The 10,188-nt window shown below is 47.6% G+C and overlaps 2 protein-coding genes across 2 annotated transcripts; one reads left to right on the forward strand and one right to left on the reverse strand.

Annotated features, from left to right (window-relative positions):
• The first annotated feature begins 235 nt into the window (after positions 1 to 235).
• Positions 236 to 7,921, forward strand: LOC122384954. The gene is made up of 5 exons (XM_043372814.1): positions 236 to 376; positions 1,242 to 1,627; positions 3,650 to 3,831; positions 6,217 to 6,403; positions 6,817 to 7,921. The coding sequence occupies exons 2-5, from the start codon at positions 1,267 to 1,269 to the stop codon at positions 7,134 to 7,136; spliced, it is 1,050 nt and encodes a 349-aa protein (XP_043228749.1). The 5' UTR covers positions 236 to 376; positions 1,242 to 1,266; the 3' UTR covers positions 7,137 to 7,921.
• LOC122384955 lies at positions 7,861 to 9,914 on the reverse strand. The gene is made up of 4 exons (XM_043372815.1): positions 9,652 to 9,914; positions 8,896 to 9,111; positions 8,328 to 8,446; positions 7,861 to 7,998 (listed from the first exon to the last, which is right to left on the reverse strand). Exons 1-4 carry the CDS (start codon positions 9,749 to 9,751, stop codon positions 7,930 to 7,932), a joined length of 504 nt encoding a protein of 167 aa, XP_043228750.1. The 5' UTR covers positions 9,752 to 9,914; the 3' UTR covers positions 7,861 to 7,929.
• Between the last annotated feature and the right edge of the window lie 274 nt (positions 9,915 to 10,188).

Here is a 10,188-nt window from a genome sequence, read left to right on the forward strand (position 1 = left end):
AGTTGAGAGTTTCCAGATCGAGCCTTTTTCAGCGCAGTCACTTCATTTATGAAGCAAGGAGTTATGTTCAGAAAAGCGTACAATGGGTATCATAGAATGGGAAGGTCCGTGTTGAATTCCATCATCAGCAGTCGTCGATGGTTGCGCGTCCTGCGAGTGAACTGGTAAAAGCATGCAAACGAAGTCCGACTGGTGTTTGTTATGCTTGTTGTTATGTAATTTCAGGTGCGATGGGCTTGCTGCCTTGGGGTTGCTGATACTGTTGATAAATCAGCAAATTAGCTAATTGGTCACCTAACATACTCTTTAATAAGTACAACAGTCCTAGTAAGGCTATAGATTTCCTAGAGTCCTAGCCGGCTGATCACACAAACACGTGAGTTTACTTCTCCATGCCTTAAATTGAAATTGCTGTTTTATATCAATATCAAAGTCAAAAGGCTTAGGTACCTACTACCTGGTTATTATGGGTTAGATAGATAGATATGATAGATCAAGATAGGTTTGTATTCCAGACTAAAAAGTCCATTGACACGAGTTGATGGTGGTAGATTGAAATGGGTGAAACACGCACTCACACACACACAAAGGTTATGGCTTATTCATGAACAAAGTACATTTTCATTGTCGAGCTGCATGACAACAGACACCGGGCAGACACTGGGCTGTCACTTTCATTTTTTAAACCCTTGTCTATATAAATTGATGAGTAAAGTGTCATTACCTGGGTATGCTTATAAATATCCTTAACTTCTGAACTTCTGGCTATACAAGCCATTTACACCTTTTAGGTAAGTAGGTACTGCAGGAATTCTCCAAATACTATCTCAGAATACCTTCTCCAAATAAAAACAAATGGAAAGCACACATCCTACTAAGCTTGAAAAGTGACACAATGCATTCAGCATTGATACTTTCAATATTTTTACACATATTATTTACAAGTTACACTCAATCACCTGCTGTGTGTGGTAAGGTTAGGCTACATTAGGTTAGGTAAGGTTTTTGCATTTCTGCTCAGTGTACCTATCTGTTTATGTTTTGAGGGGTAAATGATGGTTTGAATGATTTTCTATGTCATTGTATGGTTCATGACAATATGGTGTGGTTTTTATTAAATTTTGAACCCAGTGTTAAAAAGGCAATTTTTGCCAAAATTTTGTCTGGATTTTGTTACCTACCTGCAAACCTGCCTTTTGGGTAGTGTTGTGTGATGCTAACAGTTGTTATTGTTCTTTCAGCCAAGCCTGATTACATCTACTTGCAATGCTGCTCAGAAGATTCACACCATGTGCAAGACTTGTATACCATTCACACAAGAATCGATTTTCTAAAGATATTCAAAGAAGCATATTATTAGTGGGGACATTGGATTACAATGCTGTTAGAACTGCATCTAGTCACATTGTTCACCCCTTTGGTAAATTTGTATTTGAGGGTCCAGGCAGTGTAAATGTGGCTCCTGTTAGTCCACAAGAGTCTCCCAACATGGACAAATGCACCATCAGCTGTGGTGGTGATGGCACCGGGTGGAGCGTCATTGCCAGTGAAGATACCTGCTCCATCACATCAAACTCAAAAGAGAAAACTTCAGATACATGGAACGTTCATCTTCCCATCAAATATGGTATGTACCGACCTGTCAGCCAGCCTAGGCTGCATACTTGACTGTGATCTGTTGATGTTTCCAAGACCATTTGACTGTGTATATTTGGTCTTGGCTATCCGTCCATCGCCATGGGTTCCAGATAGTATGAGCCAGATTATTTTCACTCCAAGCACAAATTTAATGCATTTGTTCGATGCTTGAAGATTAACTTATATTTAGCTGAATTTATGAACATTTTCCCATTACTGGACCTGCACTATCTTCATGTGTGCACTGCGAAGACAGCACACATTATCCGGAAATTTCACAAACAGGACCGGTGCGCTGCAAGCGGGGTGGATCAGAAGTAGGCACGGGAGTGGGGCTGGTGAATGGTGATCGTCTAGCGGAAGGGCCCCGTTCTTTGAATGTGATTGCGGCATCGCGGCGCCCCATTAGAGCATCGCTGGCCTGTGTGCGTGACCTTCCTTACCGACCGGACCTTCCCCCGCCGGTAAACGGAGAACGCATGAGACGCCCGCTTCATCCGCATAGTCGGGGTGGACTTCCGTGGTTTATTTCTGCCGGTCTCCGGAGTGGATTGTCCCACCCACAAACGTCATTTCCCAGTATTTATGGATATCGGCTGTGAATTTTTTGTATTGATGTGCCCTCGTCATATTATGCCATAAATTAGCTTTGATCTTTTGCCCGGGAAATATGCCAATAATCCTATGTCAACGACATGTCTTTTCTCATAAGGTATATTTCCTATCAAGTTCCGGGTATCATCTAAATACATTATTGTTTCCTGTTAACTAGATTAGCCCTATAGATATTATGCTGATTAATATTAAGTATTAAGTCATCTTAAATATTAAGTCATCTTCACAAAGTAGTGCGTGAAAGTGAACGTCAATTGTGATGTCTGCCTCCACAGAAGCTTAAACCAAACTCCGCGCAGACCGCAGTCCTTACAGCCAGCCGTTTCTGTTATCAGACATTCCATTGCCAAGTTTATGTATGTATATGAGCATTACTATATGTTTTAGGTACGTGAATAGCGATATTTTGAGGTACATCATTTTCAAAAAGCTCATTTCGAGTAAAATGTAAAAGTTTATGTTGATTATCAGCCCATTCATCTTGTTAGCTGAACTAATTTCCAGTGCTCCTGCCTTTCACGCATTTAACATGTCTCGGTAAAAGTTGTCACCAAACGTTCTGTTCTAATCTTTTATTTCTGGTAAATTTATTTAGGTAACTGCCCATCCAAGCTGACCCCTGATGCGATTTTCTGAGACGTTCAGTTTCACAAGCCTTTTTATTTAGACAAGCTAAATGATGATTTCAAAACGGTGACACCCAGTGTCAGTGCGTTGCATTGTATTCGTAAAAAAGAAGAGGAGTGGAGAAATAGATAGCACCCTCCCGGGGGCCAGGACGGCACGCGTCTGTTCCGAGTTTCGAGCTCAGCGGTGCCTTGCCTAACTTTGTGACGAGTAACGATGACCTTGGGCATGCATGTCAAAGTGCCAGTGAACGGGATGCAAAAGAAGGTGTCACGCGAGCCGGTGGCCTGTGCCGCGGTGAGGCGGCCGTTTGAGTGACTCACTTTTCGCTCCCCTTCCGCACGATACGACTCTCCATGGCCTTGGGGGTCGGGTGAGGGCAGCGGCACGCGACTCTGTGGCGGTAGACGTCCCTTCGTGGAAATCTACCTTAACTTGCGCCTTAACTTCGTTGCCACGGTCAGAAGAACGAGACAACGTCTGCTATTACAATAATCTTGTGACCGCGAGAATAGCGGTGATCTGCTTTCTTCTACACTGCTTTCTTTCCCTCGGTATAAAGACAAGAAAACAATTCAACGACGAAGTTATGCGTTGTGACTTGTAATGATGAACAGCCAAAGCTTTAATAAAATATTGGGCTGAACTCATCCGAAAATGTATTACGATTCACGTTTATAGTGCACACTGCATGACTAACGGCTCGATTCTCACATCTACAACCCTATCAGGCTCAATCAGGCTCAGACAGAGTTGGTGTGTGTTGCAGACGTGGAGGTGCGTTCTGCCGCCGCCGTCAGCGTCTCGGGCATGGAGTGCTCGCGGGCGGCGGTCAACGCCAGCGAGAACGTGACCTTGACCGCGGTCAGGGCCGGTCACGTGACCGTCAGTACGCCGGCGGCGGTACGTGTCAACAAGCTGCTGCTGGGAAACGCTACGCTAGAGGCGGAGGTAAGGGGGAGGGGAGGGGCTGTGAACCGGGTACTCGTGTGTGCTTGTGTGTGGCAGGGTGTTTTGACTGGTGAGATAACAAAAATGGTGTGATTTGCATTGTTATTGGATACCTAGAGCTGGCGGAAGTCTCTCTGAAACGGTCGCCAGGGCATTTAAATGCTACAAACATTCGCTATTTTCCGAGTTCCGAGTACCACACCCGGGGACTGTAATGAGAGTGCTACTGTGTGTGGACTGGATAGTCACGGGAAGGAAGGAAATGCGTGTTGGTTGTAACACATTGGTTCAATAGAGTTGTTGCAATCTTTTCCACCCATGAAATGGTCTCCATTGCGTCTGTTGCTGTGTTTCTGACAGCTGTTTCGTGTCTAACAAGTAACAAAAGTGGACATGCCCCAACCCCTATCAATTAGCTACACAGCGTCTCATTCGTTCATCATATCCTCAAAATGACGGCCTCGCTGCGATGATGCTGTCGGAGGGTCTCAGACCGTCCAACGGTCCAGCCGCATTAGCTAATGACATTAGCCCGGCATTTTTCGCCGCGCTGCGGGCAGCGTTCCCACCAACAGCGCCTCGCTAACGCCCGGCGCCGCTCATCGGAAGTTCCAGCTGGACAGACACGCCGCGGCTGCGGGTAAAAAATCACCGCTGTTTGTCGAGCGACGACCATTGTGCGCCCGCCGCAGCGACGAAAAATGTCGCCGCCATGTAGACCGACCGTCACCGTGAGAACGAGACCGATAGATGACAGAAACCCGACTGGGTGACTGGATGTAGTTGTGGGCGGGGTCATAAACCCGACCGGATATAACGCGAGGGATGGAGGCGGGGCAGTCAGAACTCAGAACCCCTTACTAAATGTAGCGCCGGGATAGGGGGCGATCAGAAACCCGACAAGATATGGGTAGTGCGGGGGGATGGGACTTGGGAGTCCTTCTGACGGGGATTTGGCGAGTTCGCGGAAAGTCGGACACACATGCCGACAAAAGGATGTCTACTGATGAATATCGGTGTGCCTGTGGTTCATGCGCACGCATTCGGTCTGTGGATGATGCTTATGGCGCTATTGAACGTCCTGCACTCATTAACTCGCGAAGAATAGACTGACGGTAAAAACGGAACTTCAGTCGAGTTTATTATCGTGTCTTTTGTGTGGCTCTTTATGCGCGCCGTCTGACGGTGAGAATGTTTCACTTCGATTAATTCCTACTGATTAAGGAACCTTTTTAAAACTTGAGCAACAAATGATTCACATCTAGCATAGACGCAAGAATATAAAGTTAGCCGACAATGTCACATAGTTAATTGTTTAAAAGAGTAACCTCTTGAGTCCAGTAACCATATAGTTATTGCAAGTAAGATTATGACGATTCTAATCCGTTTAAGACAAGGCCTTCTCAACTAAACGCTAGTAAACGGTGCCTGTCCCTTATTCATCATGCTAACCGCACTCTTGACATTGAAAGTGCACCTACGTCGCTAGTTGTAACGTGGAAAATTACTCAATATGATTGCGAGAACGAGTTTGGCTCGGAACTCGGAAATCCCTGAGGTCGCACGACCGAAATTAGACTGACGTTAAATCATTAACTTGAAGCAGGTCCCTTCACTATTGGATTGAATATCGTTAGGCCCGCTGATCCCCTATCTGTTGCATGCTTGGTTTGGAGTTCGAATGGTCTCGGTTTCAGATGCTCTCACGAGCTATCCGTTTGTATTTCATGAGGATTCCGAAGATATATTGCATAGTGTAATTGCGGCCGCGGGAGTACAACAGGTGGCAGTCTACTGGACTTCCCAGTCATCTAGCGGTTTAACCTTTTACGCCAGTCATGTTTTCTGAAAACTGGGGGTTTTTGATGATGAGCAAATTACCGTAACCGTTGAATGCAGCAAGAGCAAGAGGCGTCTTGCTGGACAGTGACGTGTCTGCTACGGGTCTTTTTCAATTAGGACTGACATGACCATATTTTGTCCAGGACCGGGATAACACGGCAGACACGACAGGAACGAACGAGGATAGGAAAATGATCCGCTAACTTAAAATTGGTAGTGTTCATGGGGATGTTATGTCACATGATATGTTGTAATGTAATGTGCAGGTGCTGCAACTATTTACCTATGGATGCATTCTGTCTTGGGGATGCCAAGATGCATGTGCAATATGCAAGACGATCCCAATTTTTAATGAATCCTTTTTTAGCAATATGTAAGCATTATCGGGATTTTTTGTGCCCATGCTACACGAATTTCGTGCGACGTGTCCCTCGTTCTGGCAGTTTGCCCGTGACAACCCGAAACGCATCAACTATTTCAACCACCGTGATTATCAAATCTCGTTGCGGTTCCGTGTGTCTGACGGTCCTCCCCTCCGCGCAGGAAGTGGACTCGTCCGTGGCCCGGCTCCAAGGTCAGACGGTCACCGTGTCAGCGCGATCTCGCTGCCATCTATCGGACATATACGCAGACAAGGCGCGGCTGGAGGTGCGCTCGGCCGACCTGCGCGTGGGGACCATCCACGGAGACGCAACAGTCACCGCCGCCGGCGAGGGAGAGGTGGTTATCGGTGAGTGGGGTCTCGGCGGGGACGTGCTAGTGAAGATGATGATGCTTTGATGTGACAGGGCGCACCAGCTACTACCGTAAAAATGAGATACGGATTCAAATAATGCAGTTTGAGACAGAAAAATAGCTTTGTGGTCATATGATATGGTAGGTGGTCTACTTGCGTTTCATGGCGTGGTAGCTGTAGCAATGGAGCTTTCCTGCAGCGAGATAATATAGAGCATATTTTACGATACGTATGCAGCTGCCTGCACGGCAGGAATAACATGAACAAGTATTTTGACCCGAACCTGGGATGAGCCTGCTCCCGTGGCAGAAGCCTTTCAGGCTTGCTTGAGATAATTAGAGAACTAACCGTGCCTGATAGCCACCCCGAGCTGTGCCCGGGGTCTAACCGTGCCCTGTCGTTCCCAGGCGGTGTGGACGGCTCTGTGAGTGTGTCGGCTCCGGCGGCCGCCGTGCGCTGCCACATCAGCCGCCTGAGCGCTGACTCGCGGCTCAGCTGCGGCCGCTCCGTGCAGCTCAGCCTGGCGCCCGGGGTGGGCTGTCGGCTCCAGGTGCGCGGCCCGCCGCCCGAGCTCGACCCGCGCCTGGGGGCGGCCTCGGCCGGCGCCGGGGGCACCGCAGAGGTGGCCGTGGCCGGCGGGGGGCCGCTGCTGCTGCTGGAGTCGCCCGTGGCGGCCCGGGTGACACTGCAGGACTGGGCGGCCGCCGTGGCCGGCTGGGCGCGGTGAGCAAAGCCGCGGTTAGGGCTCTGGTAAGATGTACGGTAGTACATAGAAGCGGATGATGCTGAACAACGCATATGTGTCAAATTGTCGTGTGAATGTGCGCCACGCTCAGGGACTGGCTTGCTGTCTGAAATGTAGCGACTAATCTCTGTGAAGTAGCACAGTGCGTCTTCTTGGACGGTTCTTCGCCTCGGCGTGGATGTCTCTCAGTCAATTCAGTCCATCCAGTCACACGCCCGCCATCTAGTGAGTTGTTAGTGTTGCCGTGACATGATTTGCCGCAGAGGCTTTGTCATATTTCGAGAATGTAGGCATAGGACAGAAGGTAGGCATTGCAGGCTTGCGTTGTCCGGGATCAGCACGGTGTGACTAAGCAGCACATGATGTGGTTTTCGTACTTTTCTTTATCATTTTCGCACCTCATATATATTTTACCTTGTTATCGCTTATTACCTCAGTTATTTGCTTGAATGGAACTTTCAAACCAGCTGGTCTTGCTGCTTCCCTGCAGCTGCTGGCTTCACTTCCCACCACGGTTTTAGACGTAATTTTGCGGAGTATGTTGTCCCTGAAGTGCAATAAAACATTTTCGAGATATCATGAAGCTGCAACCAATTCAGTCAATATGATAGATTAGTGAAAATGGCTCAATCTGATCCATCATTATACCCCCCCCCCCCTGTGTCTACGTAACGAAGTTGATCACCGGGCCCTTCCAAACACGTCATTTTCTCACCGCACCAGTCTGTATTCGTCGCTCTCTGTCGCTATATACACCATCATATGCCGCCGGTCTCTACTGGGACTCCGTCTTGGAGGGGTCCTTGCGCAGGGTCCAGTCGTGCCGCCACATGCCGACCGTGCCCTGGGGAGAGAGAGCCACAGCGTGTGACAGGGCGGACACTCCACAGCACGCCGTGACTGTGATATGTGTTGAGTCAATACGTCGGTATCGGAGACAAAGGCCAGTTGCACACTTAAAGAACGGCTGACAACACACGTGAGAAGCAGCCAGCAACTACGAGCAAGAATGTGGCGATCGATGATTGATTCGTTAATTAAAACTTCGCTGTCAAGGGTTGGGGAAAGAGTGTGGCAGACTCTTCGACCCGGGACTGGGCGACACCTAAGAAACTCTGCGTTGACTGTCTCCTGACTGATCCGGCATTGCAGAATTGTGCGACGCCGACTTACCCTCTGGGTGAAGTTTTCCGCCTCCCACCACCTCCAATCGTAGTCGACGCCAGCCTTGACGCTGATGGCAGCCACAGCAAAGATTCCGCCCCAGCGCGCGCCGGTCGCCAGACTTTGCTCTGTGGAGACAGCGAAAATAGCACTACTGAGAGGCTGCAGATTGATTAACGTTGTAACCACAGAACAAAATGCAAGTAAGCATTATTCTGATATCAAACGATCTCGACTTTTATTTAATTCCCTCAGATTGACTCATCGGCGTTCACGCTGGAAGTAGAGGGGTCAGCACTTTTGTCTCTGTGACAGGAGTACCTAGTCTTCTGTCTCTTGTTAGTCAATATCCCAATATCGCAATCCCCGGGCACGGCTTTCTTTCCTGGTATGTCCAGGCTGAGGCATCCATGTCCCCATTCCGATTGGAATCACCGAACCCGTGAAGAATGACTCTGATGTGTCCTCCCCAACTCTGACCAAGAAATAAGCCCAGCTCCCCACACCGACCAGATAAATCATCCCAGCCCCGCGCAGTGACAGTGTCCCGTTCCCTGCCCGCCGGGCTCCCACTCACTGGCGGCGCCGAAGATGCTGCCGGCGGCCAGGCCGCCCAGCGCCGGGTTATAGAAGTCATCCTTCCCGCGCAGGTTGGTCAGCGCACACGTGGTGGCGGCAAACGTCGCGGCAGAGGTCACCAGCGGGATGGTGATGTAGCCCAGGCTGTGAACAGTCTGCCACGCTCCGACTGGGTGCGTCACCAGTGCACAGTAGCACGGTCCTGCCCAGCCACCTGAGGGACACAACCAGGGTGGTGAGGTCAACACGTGGCTGGGGAGTGGGGAGCACTGGTGGCTCAGGAGAACCAAGTGTGAGCATGAGTCCAATTGTACTTTTTTATCTGTGACACTTCAGATAAGGCAATGACCTGACAATGAATCAGAAGTGGTTCTCAGACAGACACACAGGAACATAAAATTTGCAAGAGAGAACCAGCAGGCAGTAGTTTGTAGGTATATTTTATTCACAAAAACATCCTTCATTCATCATTCACAGCATGTTTTAAGATCGAGCTAGCTGCAAGACCTACAATCAAACATTTTCAAATGATGTATGCATGTTGCAACCAAGTGCAATTGATGCCTGGTTTAGATAATTGCCAGAACACGAAGCAGAACAACAAACATGAAAAGGAAGCTGAATGAAATGCGTATTAATGAAACACATCATTTAAAAAGTAATTTAAACGTGACTTATGATATTTGAAGTTAATGGCTGACAAAACTACTAACTCATCCAAACGAAAAATAAAAATAAAAAGGTAGGCACTTACTCAAAAGCAAAGCAGACTTTGTCATGAACCATATCTTCTTGTGACAATCTTCACCATCTTTTGTATCATAATATTTATATCCCTGAAAGAAACTAGTCATTTCTTAATGTGAATTACGTTCCAGGCGTTACTTAAATTGTTATATCTAACCGCAAAAGCCCATCCGACGATCCTAGACCACACATAAACCACATAAACAAGTCTGTAAAGCAAGCTTGATCTGTAAAGTTTTCTTCTTCCATTGTAAGTCATGTTCATATGACATATTAAATTTAGCTCGAAGCACTCATCTGTATAAATTTCCAGAAAAAAGTTCATTTTGGTTATTATTTCTTATATTATGACACAATTTTGATGTATTTATCTGGTATTCGTCTAACTAGTCCTTAATTTCAATTTTCATGGTTGCTATGAGTTTAAAAAATCAGTATGAACTAGGCTTTAAAAATAAGACTGTCTGCATATCCTGCGCAGCTGAGACCAATTAGAGACCTCGCCCCCCACAGTTTGTTGCAGTTGTATTGACGGATGCCTGCT

This window comes from Amphibalanus amphitrite, unplaced genomic scaffold, assembly GCF_019059575.1.
Source record: "Amphibalanus amphitrite isolate SeventyFive unplaced genomic scaffold, NRLGWU_Aamphi_draft 000204F_arrow, whole genome shotgun sequence".
Taxonomy (NCBI): Eukaryota; Metazoa; Arthropoda; class Thecostraca; order Balanomorpha; family Balanidae; genus Amphibalanus; species Amphibalanus amphitrite.

Excerpts from the sequence above, each read along its gene's own strand:
- LOC122384954 (XM_043372814.1), top strand. The coding sequence starts at position 1,267 with ATGCTGCTCAGAAGATTCACACCATGTGCAAGACTTGTATACCATTCA. Across the intron at positions 1,628-3,649 it reads TCATCTTCCCATCAAATATG|ACGTGGAGGTGCGTTCTGCC; the intron begins GTATGTACCGAC and ends TGTGTGTTGCAG. Across the intron at positions 3,832-6,216 it reads ACGCTACGCTAGAGGCGGAG|GAAGTGGACTCGTCCGTGGC; the intron begins GTAAGGGGGAGG and ends CCCTCCGCGCAG.
- LOC122384955 (XM_043372815.1), bottom strand. The coding sequence starts at position 9,751 with ATGACTAGTTTCTTTCAGGGATATAAATATTATGATACAAAAGATGGT. Across the intron at positions 8,447-8,895 it reads CAGCATCTTCGGCGCCGCCA|AGCAAAGTCTGGCGACCGGC; the intron begins GTGAGTGGGAGC and ends CTGTCTCCACAG. Across the intron at positions 7,999-8,327 it reads CGGAAAACTTCACCCAGAGG|GGCACGGTCGGCATGTGGCG; the intron begins GTAAGTCGGCGT and ends CTCTCTCCCCAG.